Source organism: Pan troglodytes, chromosome 1 (assembly GCF_028858775.2).
Source record: "Pan troglodytes isolate AG18354 chromosome 1, NHGRI_mPanTro3-v2.0_pri, whole genome shotgun sequence".
In the NCBI taxonomy this organism is placed as follows: domain Eukaryota; kingdom Metazoa; phylum Chordata; class Mammalia; order Primates; family Hominidae; genus Pan; species Pan troglodytes.
Window position 1 is genome coordinate 91,047,463 of NC_072398.2, and position 19,136 is coordinate 91,066,598.

General features: G+C 45.7%; 1 protein-coding gene and 1 long non-coding RNA gene across 5 annotated transcripts in view; one reads left to right on the top strand and one right to left on the bottom strand.

Annotated features, from left to right (window-relative positions):
* Positions 1–1,877, bottom strand: part of LOC134808722 (uncharacterized) — a 33,254-nt gene extending 31,377 nt beyond the window's left edge. For 3 of the 4 annotated variants that reach the window (XR_010152214.1, XR_010152212.1, XR_010152210.1), the window contains exon 1: positions 1,699–1,877. This is a non-coding gene — a long non-coding RNA (uncharacterized LOC134808722). The remainder of the gene's footprint in view (positions 1–1,698) is intronic. The other variant, XR_010152215.1, reaches the window with a different exon arrangement.
* Positions 1,878–14,263: 12,386 nt separating this feature from the next.
* SMIM42 (small integral membrane protein 42) lies at positions 14,264–15,264 on the top strand. The gene has a single exon (XM_054687255.2). The coding sequence runs from the start codon at positions 14,491–14,493 to the stop codon at positions 14,701–14,703; it is 213 nt and encodes a 70-aa protein (XP_054543230.1). The 5' UTR covers positions 14,264–14,490; the 3' UTR covers positions 14,704–15,264.
* The last annotated feature ends 3,872 nt before the right edge of the window (positions 15,265–19,136 follow it).

Consider the following 19,136-nt stretch of genomic DNA (forward strand, 5'->3'; position numbering starts at 1 on the left):
CTAGCTGGTGAATGCCAATGCCTACGTACTATGAACAGGTCACTGAACAATGAAACAGGGGAATGGATGCTGTGTGCACCCGAGGGCTACATCTTTCTCTGAGGGCAGCTGGAGGTGACCCAAATATGGGAGGGGCAATGTCATGCCTGAAAAGCTGATGGATGAGGGGATTCCATACATTGGGCCTGCTGGAGTTGCCCCTAGACAGCACTCCTTGGGGTGAGATGAACTGTTGGGCCAGCAGCCTAAACTTGTACACCAGGCTACCTAGGGACCTGCTAGGAGGAGGAGCTGACTCTGGAATTATGTCCTTTATGAGAGCTTTGGTACCATACATAGGAGTCAGAGCTGAAAAAAAAAAAAAATCTGTCCCTGACCATGAAAGATATTGTTTCTTCCACTGACCCTGCCCCTGCCCCCGCCCCTGCCATAGCAGCCCAGCAGATATCCTTCAACTTATTCAAGAAAGTTGTTTTGGACAACAGAATTCTTCTAGGCTTCCTTTTAGACCAGTCAGGAGGAATGTCATTGCCAGCACTTCCTGCTCTAGATAGATAGACAGATAGATAGTTATTGTGGAGACACAGGTGGAGGAGATCCGAATGCAGCCCCACCTTGCTGCAGACAGTGGGGACAACTGAAGAATCCTTCTTTGGCCTCTTTAATGAATTCTTATCTGGATCACTGGAACCTTGGGTAGGTCACTGCTCAGGCAGGTACAGCCACCCTGCTTGTGGTTATAATACTCCTGGGCCTAATAAAATGTACTCTGGCTCACTCAGTGATGTTGCACCAAGATTGTGTCAGTGAAGGTGTCACATCGGCCTGACAAGGCAAACCTCTACCTCCAGATCTGGGGAAGTCTGTGGACGTACTAAATGCACTAGCTTTGCTAAGAGGGATATCTGGGTTGGTGGGGGGTGACTGCAGGACAGTCCTCCAGGGGGCCTTGGACTGACCTAATTCTCACCCCCTTTCTTGCTTGCAGTTCTCAAAAAAACTGTAGAATATGCTGAAAACGTAATACCCAAAATAGGCCTGGCATGGTGGTTCATGCCTGTAACCCTAGCACTTTGGGAGGCCGAGGAAGGCAGATCACTTGAGATCAGGAGTTCGAGACCAGCCTGGCCAACATGGTAAAACCCTGTTTCTACTAAAAATACAAAAATTAGCCAGGTATGGTGGCAGGCACTTGTAATCCCAGCTATTCGGGAGGCTGAGGCAGGAGAATAGCTTGAACCCAGGAGGCGGAGGTTGCAGTGAGCTGAGATCATACCATTGCACTCCGGCTTAGGCAACAGAGCAAGACACCTTCTCAAACAAACAAACAAACAAACCCAAAATAGGCAGTAACTGCCTGAAACAGCCCAAGCCTCGTTTCTGTCCCTCCTAGAGAAAGTAACATCTGGAGCTAGAGAGAAGCTGCCTGGGACAGCCCAGGCTTTATTCCTCTCTCCTCTAGAAGCAAGATACCCTTCTCAGCTTTGCCCAGTGAATCACATGACCCCTGAGATATGTAACTCAGGAGGAATTGCCTTTCAGGGCCTCTCAGCTGTGTTGTGTGGGGTGCATGTACAGTCAAGACTCTATCCTTCCCAGACAGCTGTCTTGAGCCTTGAGGACTGCCTCACAATGGATCCTAGGCTTCTTTTGTCCCTTGCTGCCTGTCTGTATTATAATAAAGCCACTTCACATTACTTGTTGCATGTGAGCGTGTCTCCAACAGACACTGGTAGCACTTCAGGTCAGGATGCAGTGGGCGGAAGTGTGTGGATTCCTATTCCTGGCAGTTAGCATAGTGATGATCTCTGCTGTCCTGCCCATGGTGGGATTGGTGATTAGTCCTGCTTCATAGTTATGTGAATGCTCCTGTTTGTCCTCAGTTTGAGGTCATAATTGACAATTCCAGGGTTCCAGATACATAACATTCTGCTACACAGATGCTGTTTCCTTTGCCCAGCACACCTGTCACTCACCTCAACCCTTTCTCTCTTTTCCCCATCTTTCTATGGCTAGCTCCTCCTCATTCTGCAGGTCTCAGTGTAGATAGCACACTATCAGGAAGGAGTCCAGACACTGCCAGGCCTAAGGTAGGAGACTAATCTGCTTCCAAAGCTCCCTGTGCCTTCCTCATCACAGCGCTTCCCAATTATGTTTCAAATTAGTCTGTCTTCCCAGACTAGACTAAGCCCCGTGAGGGCTGAAACAGTGTGAGCCCGTTTTGTTCATGTTTGCACCCAAAGTACCTTGTGTGCAAAAGGCACACAATATTAGTTGACTAAACTTGTGAACGAATTTTTTTTATGGTTTTGAGGAAGAGGGAGCTTGTGTGTGTTTGGAAAAAGCCTGGACTCCTATTGATAACACCACCATCCCTGCAGCCCCCTCCTCTTCGAGAGCCACTGCCCTTTATTCCTGCTGCACATATCAGATTATGTTTGCAGAAAAATATTTGAATATCTCAAGGGCTATGTTTGAATCTGTACTTCTATAAATCAGATTTATTTGGTCAACCCCATCCTGTAAAGGCTTGCAAAAGAGAAAACTATGAGACAGCTAAGGATGGTGTATTATCCTGAACTTTTTGCTCCATTCCTCACAAGGCTTTTCTTGGTTAATTAAAAGCCTGACTCGGGCGGGTGGGGTGGCTCACACCTGTAATCCCAGCACTTTGGGAGGCCGAGGCGGGCGGATCACAAGGTAAGAGATCGAGAACATCCTGGTCAACATGGTGAAACCCCGTCTCTACTAAAAATACAAAAATTACCTAGGCGTGGTGGTGTACACCTGTAGTCCCACCTACTCGGGAGGCTAAGGCAACAGAATCGCTGGAACCTGGGGGGTGGAGGTTGCAGTGACTGGAGATTGTGCCACCGCACCTCAGCCTGGTGACAGAGCAAGACTCCATCTTAAAAAAAAAAAAAAAAAAAAAAAAAGGCCTGACTCAGCCAGTAGGAGCTCCCTTCCCACCAACTGACTATAATGAAAGGGAAATTATGGCTTCTTCTACTACTACACAACAGCCTTTGGATGCAACATTCCACCATTTATTTGTTCAACAAAATACTATTAATATTAACTGACCTCGAAGGGCCGAGAGGGCTTTAATGTACATCCAGCTGGGGCCCTTCATGCTACTAGGGACACAGTGAGTGATGAAAACTTCCCCAAAGTAAGGATATTCCTATGCTTGGACACTAAGGTAGAGTTCTCAGGGGCTAGGGCCTGTCATTCCTTCTCTTTCTCTTCTTCTCCACACCTCCACAATGGAACAGAAACCAACAGTTGTGCCCCAGAAAAAAATGCCTCTTGGCCTTCAGAACCCTGGGATGAAACAGAATATCATTCCCAGGAAGTAGCTCCAGACATAAAATTCTCCCCATATTATCTACCCTGGGTTATCTATTTTGTTCTTTAAAATAGGGGCAGCATTTTTGTCTAAAAAAAAAAAGTTCCTAGATTAAATAAAACATTAATTAATCTAGAATATTGCACTCATCTGTTCACCCAATGAATACATATTGAGGAATATTTATATGCAAGTTTCTGTGGATACTTAAAGATATAATTCCTGCTCTCAAGTTGCTCACGATCTAGTGAGAAGAGGGAAACAGTTTCAGCACTAAGCACTATGATAGGGTTATACATTTATGGCCAGAAAGTAGAGGAGGTCAGGGGAAGCTTCCCAAGGAAAACAACACTGGCTTAGTCTTAAAGTTGGGGTGACTGAGCAGAGAAGGGTGGAGGGAGGTGATGCAGAATTGCAGACAGAGTGAACACCAGGGTACAGAAGCCAGGCGATCATAGACATAAGCCCTTGCTGAGCACTTATCCTGGGATGGATGCTACATTAAGAGCTCAACCACAGATCTTTGAAATAGGGCCTATGCCCCCTTTCATATATGAGGAAACTGAGGCGTGGAAGGGCTAACTACATAAATTGAACAAAGTCGCAGTTTTCTTAACAAGTGATGAAGCCAAGACTCAAACCAGAAAGTTTGAGTCCAGAGTCACTGCTCTTCACCACTTCATTACCTGGAACTTGCTATTGATGTAAAGTGTCTTTTGTAAAGGAGTATAAGATGCCCGAGAAAGTAGGACAGGAAAACAGACTAGGCAGTGGACAGAAAAGCATGTCATGAATGTAGAGTTTATAAGCCCTGTGGTGGCATTGGACTTATATTAAAGGCAACAGGGACCCAAATGATGGATTTTGAGGAGAGAAGTGGCCTGACTTATTTATGTGTATTATTCCATTAACATTGAATAGTATGGATGATAACAGAATAAGACTACTAGAAGTAAGAAGACCATTGGCAAACTGTTGTGGTGACCCAGGCAAGAACTGATGAGGACCAGGAAGTGAAAGCTTGAACTAAGGTAGAAGCAATGAGGATAAGGAGGAAGAGATGGGTATGGTGGGTGTCTCAGAAGTGGAATTGACAGGACATTGAAACTGAATCAGTGCAGAGAGTCACGAAGAAAGAGCAGTCATGAATCCCAGGTTCTTTGTTTTAGAGGTAGGGTATGGAGGAGAAGCAGATTTGAATGAGAAGATAATTAGAGTGGGTTTGGGTGTGATGGGTTACAGATGCTTGTGGGAAGATTCAACTAGACAAGACAATGGGAAGTTCCCTATATGAGTCTGGAGTTAGGAGTGAAATCTGAGTAGAGATATATATTAGAGAGCCATTGGAACATAGGCTGTCATTGAGACCATGAGAATGGATGAGATAACCCAGAGAGGATCTCAAAAGATAAAAAGACTGAGGGTGGACACTAGGGAAACACCAAACACACAGAAGGAGAACTGGAGGCAGGAGGCAGAGGAGGAGCTGAAATAGGAGGAAAATTGTGTGGGCATGCCACCACTGAAGCGAAGAGGAGAAAGAGGTTTAGAGAATGAGGAATTGATCAATTCTGCTATGTCAAGGTAGAATTGGAAAGGGCTCTTATATATGGGATGAAGTTGTTTGTTGTTGGCCCTGGGAAAAATTGTGTGGTGAGGATGGAAGAAAAATCAAAGTGGGTTTCAGAGCATGTGGAAGGGAGGGAATGGAGGCAGCACTTTTCAGGAAGCTTGGCTTTGATGGAAAGTAGGAGAGAACACAGGAGCAAGGGAGTTGTTGTTCAGTGTTTTGGTTTGGTTTGGTTTGGTTTTTAAATAAGAGAGACTTAGCATGGTGTATTAGTTTCCTATTGCTGCTGTAACAAATTATTACAAACTTATTGACTTAAAACAATACAAATTTACTGCCTTATAGTTCTGGAGATCAGGAGTTCTAAAATGGGTTGGCAGGGATGCATTTCTCGGGGAGACTCTAGGGGAGAATCTATTTCCTTTCTTTTTCTAGCTCCTAGAGTCTTCTTATATTCCTTGGTTTGCATCCCTTCATCAGTCTTCAAAGCCAGCAGTTTACCATTTTCCAATCTCTCTCTATCTCTCTCTCTCCCACTACCCCTTCCCTCTCTCTGCTTCTGTTGTCACATTGCTTTATGTCTGATTTTTTTAAGAACCCTTGTGAATTCATTGGGCCTACCCAAATAATCCAGGACAGTCTCCTCATTTCAGGATCCCTAATCATATCAGCAGAGTCCCTTTTATTATATGAGGTAACTTATTCACAGATTCTGGGGACTAGGATGTGGACATCTTTGGGGGGTTATTACTCAACTAACCACATATGGTATCTCTGCCTGGCATATAGTAAGTGCTCAAAAATATTATTACAATAAAGGTGCTGGGAAAACTGGCTAGCCATATGTAGAAAGCTGAAACTGGATTCCTCCCTTATACCTTATACAAAAATTAATTCAAGATGGATTAAAGACTTAAATATTAGACCTAAAACCATAAAAACCCTAGAAGAAAACCTAGGCAATACCATTCAGGACATAGGCATGGGCAAGGACTTCATGTCTAAAACACCAAAAGCAATAGCAACAAAAGCCAAAATTGACAATTGGGATCTAATTAAACTAAAGAGCTTCTGCACAGCAAAAGAAATTACCATCGGAGTGAACAGGCAACCTACAGAATGGGAGAAAATTTTTGCAATCTACTCATCTGACAAAGGGCTAATATCCAGAATCTACAATGAACTCAAACAAATTTACAAGAAAAAAACAAACAACCCCATCAACAAGTGGGCGAAGGATATGAACAGACACTTCTCAAAAGAAGACATTTATGCAGCCAACAGACACATGAAAAAGTGCTCATCATCACTGGCCATCAGAGAAATGCAAATCAAAACCACAATGAGATACCATCTCACACCAGTTAGAATGGCGATCATTAAAAAGTCAGGAAACAACAGGTGCTGGAGAGGATGTGGAGAAATAGGAACACTTTTACACTGTTGGTGGGACTGTAAACTAGTTCAACCATTGTGGAAGACAGTGTGGCGATTCCTCAGGGATCTAGAACTAGAAATACCATTTGACCCAGCCATCCCATTACTGGGTATATACCCAGAGGATTATAAATCATGCTGCTATAAATACACATGCACACGTATGTTTATTGAGGCACTATTTGCAATAGCAAAGACTTGGAACTAACCCAAATGTCCAACAATGATAGACTGGATTAAGAAAATGTGGCACATATACACCATGGAATACTATGCAGCCATAAAAAATGATGAGTTCATGTCCTTTGTAGGGACATGGATGAAGCTGGAAACCATCATTCTCAGCAAACTATCACAAGGACAAAAAACCAAACACCGCATGTTCTCACTCATAGGTAGGAACTGAACAATGAGAACACTTGGACACAGGAAGGGGAACATCACACACCAGGGCCTGTTGTGGGGTGGGGGGAGGGGGGAGGGATAGCATTAGGAGATATACCTAATGTAAATGACGAGTTAATGGGTGCAGCACACCAACATGGCACATGTATACATATGCAACAAACGTGCACGTTGTGCACATGTACCCTAAAAGTTAAAGTATCATAAAAATTTATATATAAATAAATAAATAAACATTTCTATGCTGAGGAGAAAGAGCCATCAGAAAGAAAGACATTACAAACATAGGAAAGAGAGAAAGAGAGAGAGAAAGAGACTCTGAAAGAGAGAAAGCAAGAATCCCTTAGGCCAAAGGGATGGGACCCAGAACACAGCCAGAAGGAGGGACACTCTGGACATTAAGTGAGATAATGTACACACAGCTGGCAATAATTTTTAAAATGTAGCATTCATTACATATTTGTTTGCCTGCCTTATTCCTCAAGTGTTGCTACACTAGTGAAGGATTATGATATCATCCCTGCCTCAACCTGACAACCCAGCCATATACTATTAGGTAAGCTCCCCAAAATTTCACCTCTGATTTATCATTGCTTCTTCCAGAGCTCCTGGCTCTTTCTCCTCGGCAACAACAACAACAACAATAATTAATTAATTAATTATTTTTAAAAAGCAAGCTCAATACATGTTTTGGGATAAATAAATTAATGAATTAATGAAAGAACAAATGAACAGCCTTGTGGACTGGAAGAACATTGATTTAGGGTGATCAGAAAGTAGCAGCTTCTCAGTCTTCATTGACTTCTTCATTGCTCCCACCTGGGACACCTCCCTTCCTGTTCTTTAAGTTTTGTCTTTAAGAACAGGAAGGGAAGGTGTCCCAGGTGGGAGGAATTCTTCTGAGATAGAAAAAGGAAAGAGGGCAGGGCAAAGAGGTATGTGGGAGTCAAGTGAAAACACTGGCTGTGGCCCAGTGCGGTGGCTCATGCCTGTAATCCCAGCACTTTGGGAGGCTGAGGTGGGTGGATCACTTGAGGTCAGGAGTTCAAGGCCAGCCTGGCCAACATGGTGAAACCCCATCTCTGCTAAAAATACAAAAATTAGCCAGGCGTGGTGGTGCGCGCCTGTTGTCCCAGATACCCAGAAGGCTAAGGCAGGAGAATAGCTTTAATCCGGGAGGTGGGGGTTGCAGTGAGCCGAGATCACGCCACTGCACTTCAGCCTAGGCGACAGAGCGAGACTCTGTCTCAAAAAACAAGCAAACAAAAACAACCAAAAAAACACAAACCACTGGCTGAAGTAATTGAACGGGTAATTAGTAGAAGGCACTACAAGCCCCTAAGAATGAGTTTGCAATGGCACAAGATATACATTGGTGATAATAATACTGTACTATAAACTGGGAAATTGCTAAGAGAGTAGATTTCATGGGCTCTTACCACTTAAAAAAAAAAAAAGGAAAGATAAGTATGTGAGGAAGTGGACATGTTAATTTGTTTGACGGTGGTACTCATTTCACTATGTATATAAAAAAACTATGTTGTATACCTTAAAAATATATTAATTTTACTTTAAAAATTTTTTAAATAAAAATTAGAAAAAAGCTAATGACTCTAGATTTCTCAGAGATACATGAACAGCACTACAACAGAAGAAGCATGAGAATAAAAAAAGCACTCTGCTGGAAAAATTTTTTTTAATCATAAATTAAATTCTTGATTCTAGCACTAATTTCTGCATGAACTTGAGCAAATTACTCAGTCTCATTGAGCCTCAATTAGCCGAAAGGACAAAGCGAGCTGATGCAGGTATAACAGCCCAGTAGCTAGCGTAAGAAAAGAAAGAATGCCAGTGGCTCACGCCTGTAATCCTAACACTTTGGGAGGCCAAGGCAGGTGGATCGCCTATGGTCAGGAGTTCGAGAACAGCCTGACCAACATGATGAAACCCCTTCTCTACTAAAAATACAAAAACTGGTCGGGAGGCCTGGTGCGGTGGCTCACGCCTGTAATCCCAGCACTTTGGGAGGCCGAGATGGGCGGATCACGAGATCAGGAGATGGAGACCATCCTGGCTGACGCGGCGAAACCCCATCTCTACTAAAAATACAAAAAAATTAGCCGGGCATGGTGGCGGTCTCCTGTAGTCCCAGCTACTGGGAAGGCTGAGGCAGGAGAATGGCGTGAACTCGGGAGGCGGAGTTTGCAGTGAGCCGAGATCGTGCCACTGAACTCCAGCCTGGGTGACAGAGCGAGACTCCGTCTCAAAAAATAATAATAATAATAAATAAATACAATTTTTTTAAAAAACTGGTCGGGAGTGGTGGCAGGCACCTGTAATCCCAGCTACTCAGGAGGCTGAGGCACTTGAACCAGAGCAGCAGAGGTTGCAGTGAGCTGAGATCGTGTCATTGCACTCCAGCCTGGGCAACAAGAGTGAAACTCCATCTCAAAAAAAAAAAAAAAAAAAAAGAGAAAAGAAAGAAAGAATGCAGTAAATTATTGCTGTTACTATCTCTCAGAGTTGTTGTTTTAAATAAAACACCATGTCAAAGCACCTAGGAAATCATCTTAGTGGAGGTTCGGCAAACTTTAATCTCTTCTCTTCCACATTAGAAATGTAAACTAAATGCTCTCAAGGGATGAGAGACACTGGAAGCTGGGAGGCTCTTGGAACTCTGTTGCCATCATCAAGGTGAGAAAACTCAGGGCCTGGTTCAGAGTCCATGGAGGACTCAGGTATTTGAGGTTTAAGTGGTTGGTACGTAATGTCTCCATTTTCCACCTTAATATAAAACGTGTCTCTTTTTCTCATCCAAGTTTTGGACCAGCGCAGACAAAGAAATGAGGCAGATAGCAAAACTCACCTTTATAACTGATTTAAAAAAAACATGGTGGACTGACTCACCACCCAACATAATTATCGATGGAAAACACAGGTCTCTCACTCCTGGGGACATAGCCCTGGGAAATGTACAGAAAGCAGCAGGTGCATGGGGTGCTTTCTGCATCCTGGGGCCAAGAGTGACAGCCAGAGCCTAGAGAGGCCAGGAGTGTTTGTTTAATAGGGTTTCTGCCCCAAGAAAGAAAACACCAGCAATGGAGAGAAAGTGTTCCCCCAATGGCATGTTCTATTTCTTTTTTTCTACTTAGGCTTCCAGATACAGCCCTCTAGGTCATCCAGAGGTGCCAGCCAGCCCTCACCAGTGGTCAGCTTTTCCTCAGTGGAGTGGTGGGTGAGCCAGTGGAGCTTGCTCTGAAGATACTAGAGGGAGCCAAAGCTGTCTGGCCCTTCAGTGTGACTTAGTTTCCAGACTCTTTCTCTTTAGACATAAATGAAGAACAAGTCAACCTTGATACCTTTGAGGGTTGGTTCAGGGGATGATGTGTTGTGGGGTTTTCCCACAGGTCAGCAGTCCAACTACCAGGGCCAGAGCCCCATCAAAGAATCTTCAGTGCCAGCCGGAAAGAATGATGAACTCCTTGTGTAAAGGGAGTTTGGGGCAACCAGTCAAACCATGGCCTCATGAGAAGCAGCTGACTAGGGAATGAGAGAGGAATACAAAAGACAAGGCACTGCGAAGCCAAGTCTGGTTGGGGAGAAGAAACCAATATGCCTGAAACAGGGAACCAGAAAGGACTCAGACAAAACTGCTGACAAGTATGGGGTTTCTTGGGGTAGGTGGTGAAAATATTCCAAAATAAGATTATAGCGATGTTTTAATAATCCCCTGGATACAATAAGAAAACATCGAATTGTACACTTCAAATGGGTGAATTGTGTGGTATGTGAATTATATATCTCAATAAAGATGTTTTAAAAAGAAGACACGGCTGGGCACAGTGGCTCACGCCTGTAATACCAACACTTTGGGAGGCTGAAGTGGGCAGATAGCTTGAGCCCAGGAGTTTGAGAACAGCCTGGGCAACATGGTGAAACTCTGTCTCTGCAAAAAATACAAAACAAAACAAAACAAAAATAGCTGGGTGTGGTGGTGCTAGCTGTAGGTATGGTGGCATGCACCTGTAGTCCCACCTACAAGGGAAGCTGAGGTGGGAGGATCACCTGAACCTAGGTTGAGGCCATGCCACTGCACTCCAGCCTGGGCAACAGAGCAAGACCCTGTTAGTGTGCCAAAAATTGTGTGACTTTAGTCACTTCCCTTCTTTATGCCTCAGTTTCCTCATCTATTAGGTGAAGGAGTGGGAATAGATGACCTCTCTAAGGTTCCCGTATTAACTTCCTGGGGCTGCCATAATAGATTACCACAAATTTGGTGGTTCAAGGCAACAGAAATTCATTCTCTCACAGCTCTGAAGGCTAAAAGTCTGAAATCAAGATATAAATACCAGGCTCCCTCCAGAGGCTATAGGGGAGAATCCACTCCTTGCCCCTCCCAGTTTTTGGTGACTGTTGTCATTCCTTGGCTTGTGGCCGTGTCTCTCTCTCTGCTCTGTCTCCTTCTCCTTTGTGTTCTGTCTCTCTCAAAACTCCTTTCTCCTTTCTCTTAGAAGGATATATGTGATTATATTTAGGCCCCACTTGGATCATCCAGGATAAACTTCTCTTGAGATCCTTAACTTAATCACATCTTTTGACATTCCCATGCTCTAGGGAATTGACATAGATATCTTGGAATTGGGGGTGGGGGGCAATTTACTTATAGATCTTTGCATGTTTATAAGAGAGTGAGAGAACTGACTTGAGAAAAGTTGAACTACCTTATTTTTTCCAGAAACCCCCTCTTCACTTCCCTTCACCTCCATCCTAGATCGTATTTAAAATAACTTACACTTGTATGGAATTTTATGGTTTGAAAGTTATTATGCATTTATCAGCTCATTTTATTCTCATAAAAACCTATAAATGTGGTATTATCACTATAATTCCATTTCAGATGAGTAAATGGAGGCTCAGAGACACTAAATGACCTAACCAAGGTCACTAGCATGTAAAGTACTAGTGCCCAGACTCTGATCTGAGTCCTTGGACTTCAATTCCTGTGACTCCCGCACTGCCATCGTTTGCCTGACCCTTGGTATAGCACCAAGGGGTTCTACACAAAGAAGAGTGGGTGCACTTGGAGTAGATTCCTTTCTTCCCATTCCTCCTGCTAAACTAAACACAGCTAAAGCCCCTGGACATTATATATAAAACTAACATAAAAAGACAGAAAGGTGCAGAAAAAGAAGCAGACTGACTAGCAACCTTGGAACCTTGATTTTGGAACCCAAAAATTGAATGGCAGTGAGTTTGTGGATTTTCTTTTTGCCTCACAAATCCTGAACTAGGTGCTAGAGAAGCAGCCCAGAAATGCCAAAGAGCATGCACAAAATAAGGTCCCAAGAAAAGCCTGCTTGTTCTCTTTAGCCAAAGCACTAGGAAGGCAATTCAGCAAGGCAGAAACTTTTAGAGAATAACTTTCCTACTCTAGCCAAACACCATGGAAAAATATCACAGCCCTACCACCATCCCTGTTAGCAAAGGCCAAGTGGGGAACCTAAACTTCCACCTTTAATTAGCTGTAAGGAGGTACCCTCCCCAGACTCCACCCCTCACCAGGGTGTTATCAGAGAATATGGAGTGGGGAGCTGGGACTTTCATCCCTATCCAGAGGTAACGAGCTCTCTATCCAGCAGCAGTAACAAGGCACCCTTCCAACTCTGCCAGGACGAAGTCAGAGGAGGCCATCTGGGAAGTCTGGAATCCCATATCCACCAGTAAAGCACCTTTTTCCCCACTCTGGGTAGTCAAAGGAGGCTGAGTGGAGAACCTGGACCTTCACCCTTGTTTGGCATTAGCAAAATGAAACTCCCTCCCTTAACAGGCATGGTGTCAGAGGAAGCCTGCTAAAACAGAAGATTTAAGTAAGATCCAGAGTCTCATAACACCCAAAATGTCCAGTGTACAATTAAAAAATCACACATCATACCAAGAACCAGGAAAATCTCAACTTGAATGAAAAAAAAATCAGCAGATGGCAACACCGAGATGACACAGATATTGGAATTATCTGACAAAGATATGAATACTCTTGGCACAAAAAATAGAAAATCTTATTGAATAGAAGCTAAATGGAAATTTTAGAACTGAAAAATATAACCACCAAAGTAAAAAAAATCCACTGGATGAGTTCAATGGCAGAACAAAGGGGACAGAAGAAAGAATCCATGAACTTGAAAACAGAACTGTAGAAATGACCCAAGCTCGGTGCAGTGGCTCACACCTGTAATCCCAGCACTTTGGGAGGCCGAGGTGGGTGGATCACTTGAGGTCAGGAGTTCAAGACCAGCCTGGCCAACATGATGAAACCCTGTCTCTACTAAAAATACAAAAATTAACTGGGCTTGGTGGCGGATGCCTGTAATCCCAGCTACTTGGCAGGCTGAGGCAGGAGAATCCCTTGAATCCGGGAGGTGGAGGTTGCAGTGAGCCAAGATTGTGCCATCACACTCCAGCCTGGGGGAGAAGAAAGAGACTTCATAAAAAAAAAATAAAAAATAAAAAAAGAAATGACCCAAGCTGAATAACTTTAAATTGTGTAAATACACAGACTTTCCTTATCTTCTTGAGTTTTCTAAATTGTTTGATGGCTGAAGCAAAAAGTATAACATGGCCTGAATGTGGATCTCAATGTATATAGATGAAATATTTAATACAATTATATCATAAGTGGAAAAAACAAGGGACTTACAAGAAGGTAAGGTTTCTACTTTTGTATTGAAGTGATAGAATATGGACATCAGCTGATCTTTTTTTTTTTTTTTTGAAACAGAGTCTCACTCTGTTGCCCAGTAGTGCAGTGGCACCATCTTGGCTCACTGCAACCTCCACCTCCCTGGTTCAAGCAATTCCCCTGCCTCAGCCTTCCGAGTAGCTGGGATTACAGGCATCTGCCACCACGTCCGGCTAATTTTTTTGTATTTTTAGTAGAGATGGGGTTTCACCATGTTGGCCAGACGGGTCTCAAACTCCTGACCTCAGGTGATCCACCCACCTCTGCCTGCCAAAGTGCTGGGATTACAGGCGTGAGCCACTGGGCCCGGCCAGATCTTTGTGGTGATAAAATAGTTCTGTTATCTTGATTGCAGCGGTGGCTGCAAGAATCTACAGGTATGATAAAACGGCATAGACTACACATTGTACCAATGTCAACTCACTGGTTTTGATTGTGTACTATAGGGCAACATTAAGCGAAGAGTACACAGGACCTTTTTTTAGTATCTTTGCAACTTCCTGTATGTCTAAAATTATTTTAAAATCAAAAAGGTTTTTAAAAAGAGGACAAAAAAAAGAATAAAAGAGAACTGAAGGGGCATCATCACAGGCAACTGGGGAACCCCCTTTTCAATCTGGAAGCCATACGTGAGGGGAGATGGTGCTCAGAGAGCACAGGTTTCCGGCCTGGAACCTTTGGCTCAGGCCCTAGTCTCACCCTCCAGTGACATCACAAAGCCTCAGAAGCCCCACCGACCACGCAGAAGTTTTGCTAATGGAACTATCATCTGTGTTTGTATTGGAAGCAGTTGTTTGGCCTTGCTGAGCAAACGTCTATGCCTTCTCCATTACATCCGAAGGAGAATAGCCCCATGTGAAGAATGGAATCAGTAAATGTTTGGTCGCTGTACCATATCCACTCCTAGGATACAACAAGAGCAAGCCCAATTCTCTTGGCGGTGTGGACAGTCGGCTTGCACCACGTACCTATCTCCACTCTTTTTGGAAGCTTATGTCCTCCCCACAACTTCCAGCTTTCTTATGGGACAAGGGTACACTCACCACTGCCGTATCTAATCCTGCTTGCCTGGTAAATGTTCTCTTCTTCTTTACACCCCTGATGACTCTGATCACTCTACTCATCCTGGTCTGGAAAGTAACCAAAGACAAAAGCAACAAGAACAGAGAGACACACCCAAGAAAGGAGGCAACATGGCTGCCATAAAGATCTGGATCTCTTGGTGGGGACTACACTGAGGTGAAGACCTGACTGTACAAGAGGCACGGCCACTGGAGCTGTCTCAGAGCCCAGAGCCTGGGGAGCCAGAGCTGCTTTAGCCACCCTGTTCCTCCATTGCCAGATGTCCCCCCAGGCCTCATTTCCTTCCTCTGCCACCATCCCTCTTATAATGCACTCCTCCTGCGGTTCTTTGGCTTGTCCCAGCTTCTGAGTTTGAATGTCTTTTTTGTTTTTGTGGATCTTCAAGACTGAAATAGTAAATGGCTCTTGATTTCTGCACTAACAGAGGAAAGAAACAAGTACATGGAAAAGTAAAAATTGATTACAAAGCCTAAATTTTCCTCTATAAATTGGGCATGTGCTGACTGTGGGATATTGAAATTATTGGGAGCTCACAGCATCTCAAGTTATATAATGAAGCTATTCTGGAAGCTCATTTCCAGAAGATCCTTAAAATGAAATGGTTCACTCTATGCTGAATTGTAGGTACACTCCTTCCTCCTCTTCACTTAATGCTGGGAGTAAAATGTATTTTTTTTTAATTTATTTTTTTTATTGATCATTCTTGGGTGTTTCTTGCAGAGGGGGATTTGGCAGGGTCATAGGACAATAGTGGAGGGAAGGTCAGCAGATAAACAAGTGAACAAAGGCCTCTGGTTTTCCTAGGCAGAGGACCCTGCGGCCTTCCGCAGTGTTTGTGTCCCTGGGTACTTGAGATTAGGGAGTGGTGATGACTCTTAACAAGCATGCTGCCTTCAAGCATCTGTTTAACAAAGCACATCTTGCACCACCCTTAATCCATTTAACCCTGAGAGGACACAGCACATGTTTCAAAGAGCACAGGGTTGGGGGTAAGGTCACAGATCAACAGGATCCCAAGGCAGAAGAATTTTTCGTAGTACAGAACAAAATGAAAAGTCTCCCATGTCTACTTCTTTCTACACAGACACAGCAACCATCCGATTTCTCAATCTTTTCCCCACCTTTCCCCGCTTTCTATTCCACAAAACCACCACTGTCATCATGGCCCGTTCTCAATGAGCTGTTGGGCACACCTCCCAGCCGGGGTGGTGGCCGGGCAGAGGCGCCCCTCACCTCCCGGACGGGGCGGCTGGCCGGGCAGGGGGCTGACCCCCCCCCCAACCTCCCTCCCGGACGGGGCGGCTGGCCGGGCAGAGGGGCTCCTCACTTCCCAGTAGGGGCGGCCGGGCAGAGGCGCCCCTCACCTCCCGGATGGGGCGGCTGGCCGGGCGGGGGGCTGACACCCCCACCTCCCCCCCCGGACGGGGCGGCTGGCCGGGCGGGGGGGCTGACCCCCACCTCCCTCCCGGACGGGGTGGCTGCCGGGCGGAGACGCTCCTCACTTCCCAGACGGGGTGGCTGTCGGGCAGAGGGGCTCCTCACTTCTCAGATGGGACGGTCGCCAGGCAGAGGGTCTCCTCACTTCTCAGACAGGGCGGCCGGGCAGAGACGCTCCTCACATCCCAGACGGGGCGGCGGGACAGAGGTGCTCCCCACATCTCAGACGATGGGCGGCCGGGCAGAGACGCTCCTCACCTCCCAGATGGGATGGCGGCCGGGAAGAGGCGCTCCTCACTTCCTAGATGGGATGGCGGCCGGGCAGAGGGGCTCCTCACTTTCCAGACTGGGCAGCCAGGCAGAGGGGCTCCTCACATCCCAGACGATGGGCGGCCAGGCAGAGACGCTCCTCACTTCCCAGACAGGGTGGCGGCCGGGCAGAGGTTGCAATCTCGGCACTTTGGGAGGCCAAGGCAGGCGGTTGGGAGGTGGAGGTTGTAGCGAGCGGAGATCACGCCACTGCACTCCAGCCTGGGCACCATTGAGCACTGAGTGAACGAGACTCCATCTGCAATCCCAGCACCTCGGGAGGCCGAGGCTGGTGGATCACTAGCGGTTAGGAGCTGGAGACCGGCCCGGCCAACACAGCGAAACCCCGTCTCCACCAAAAAAATACGAAAACCAGTCAGGCGTGGCGGCGCACGCCTGCAGTCGCAGGCACTCGGCAGGCTGAGGCAGGAGAACCAGGCAGGGAGGTTGCAGTGAGCCGAGATGGCAGCAGTACAGTCCAGCTTCGGCTGGGCATCAGAGGGAGACCGTGGAAAGAGAGGGAGAGGGAGACTGTGGGGAGAGGAAGAGGGAGAGGAGGGAGAGGGAGAGGGAGAGGGAGACTGTGGGGAGAGGGAGAGGGAGAGGAGGGAGAGGGAGAAAACGTATTTTTTTAATTAAGAAATGAAGTACCATACACTTTTCTCTCCTCTTCTCTCTCACCCTCCAACTTAGTGGGTTGACAAAATTTTAAAATATCATATCCTAAAATGATAATTTTTCTTTTTCTTTTTTTGTCCTTTCAGAATTTGGAGCAAGTTAACTCCTTTTTCAAATGAAATCCAAATTAAAGAGGCAGTCTTTTTGAAAAACCAAACTCTTATTCAATTCGGTTTGGGTAACCCTAGGGAGAATTTTACTACTTGCCTGAAATGAATGAATATTTTTCTAGGAGAAGAACCTCTTTGCCCAGTCTATTGTTAACCCTTCCTTTTAGAAGCATCATATCAGGTGTCCCCTTGCTTCAACCCTCATATGCATTTGACTCTGGAAGTCTTAAACCAGGGCCCCTTCCCTCTAAACCTTTCCCCCATTGCTTACAATCATGGAACTGTGTTTGGCCACTGGAAGAATAAGTCACTCGGGGTGTGCAGCCATGCACTCTGCATCTCAAAGCATGGGTCACTCTTTCACCTCCACTTTAGCCCATAGAAATTTGGAAGCTTGGTCCTTTGGTGCTGTAGAGAGGCTAGGGTTGCTACCAGACCCAAGGGGAGTCCACCCCAGTGAGGGCTCTCACCTGCCTCCTGGAGTGCCTGTTGCCAATGGTGGCGGTGGGTGTTTGTTTCTGTGGTTGACCAGCTTTGGCAGAAACAAACCACCAAGTAGCTGGCAGATGAAACTGAAAAGCCTCATGACTGAGAAAGACATAGCCTGGTTGCCTCTGACAGCTGAGGCCCTCTTTATTAAAAGCCACCAGCATTCCTCCCAAGCATGGTGTGCTTGGAAAATAGTGCATGCTAGGGGTGGGATGGGGAGTGGTGTCTTGACATGAGTGGGCATGGGTTCCATGCCTTTCCTTGTTGGGGAGGAGTTCCACCAAAGGTCTGTGCATGTCTTAGAATTGGCAGAAAGATCTTCAGCACTCCTAACACTCTTCAAATCTTTCTTTCCTATCATGCAGATGCCTCTATTCACCCAGCAGATATTTACTGAGCTCTCACTGTGCACCAGACTCTGTCCTGGATGCTGGGATACAAGAATAGCAGAAAGGTGCCCATCTTCTCTCTCCTAGAGCCCATACAGCACAGTGAGAGAGACAGATGTTAACGAAATAACTGCATACATGATTTTTAAATTATAAATGGAGAAAAGTGCTCTGAAAAAGGAATCTGGCTTTATGAGAGTATATATGAAAGGAATCTGACCTAGACAGAGAAAGTTTACCTGAGGAAGTAATGCTTGGGCTGAGAACTGAAGGGTGAGTGGATGAGAAACAGGTGAGGGGCAAAAGAAGGGCCAGGCCCCCTGGATAGAGAGACAGCACCGGCCAAGGCCTGTGAAGGGAGCAGTCAATGGGATAGAAAGATGGTCAGCAGTTCTGGAACACAGAAATTGAACACAAAAATAAAGCATTATGAGGCTGGAGACATAGGTGGGACTGTATCTCACAGAACCCTGGTGGGCAGTAATCACTGGTGACTGAGCTGTGGAAGGGGGATGGGGATAGATCTCTAAGGCTCCTTCCAGCTGGTGCATTTCTGCACTTACTAGTTAGGTGCATGTATTAAAAGACTCCTGGCCAGGCGGGCGCGGTGGCTCATGCCTGTAATCCCAGCACTCTGGGAAGCCGATGTGGGTGGATCATGAGGTCAGGAGATTGAGACCATCCTGGCCAACATGGTGAAACCCAGTCTCTACTAAAAATACAAAAATTAGCTGGGCGTGGTGGTGCATGCCTGTAATCCCAGCTACTCTGGAGGCTGAGGCAGGAGACTCTCTTGAACCCGGGAGGCGGAGGTTGCAGTGAGCCGAAATCGCACCACTGCACTCCAGCCTGGCAACAGAGCAAGACTCCATCTCAAAAAAAAAAAAAAAAAAAAAAAAAGACTCCTGGCCCAGATTGTTTCACACTTCCCAAAGACTCAAAGTTCCCCTCCTCCCATGGAACTCAAAGCCATTTCCTTCCATCCTCCAGGATTTAGTTACTCCCCAAACTCCTCAAGCCCCGCCTACATTCTTCTGTTTCTATTATTCAGACTTAATGACAAACCGGCCAGGCTGCACTGTAAGCTTATGGCCATCAGATGGCAGCAAAAGATCAGCAAACCTGGTCCTTGTAGCACCCGCAA

Coding starts and splice junctions, on each gene's coding strand:
- SMIM42 (XM_054687255.2), top strand. CDS start 14,491: ATGTCCTCCCCACAACTTCCAGCTTTCTTATGGGACAAGGGTACACTC.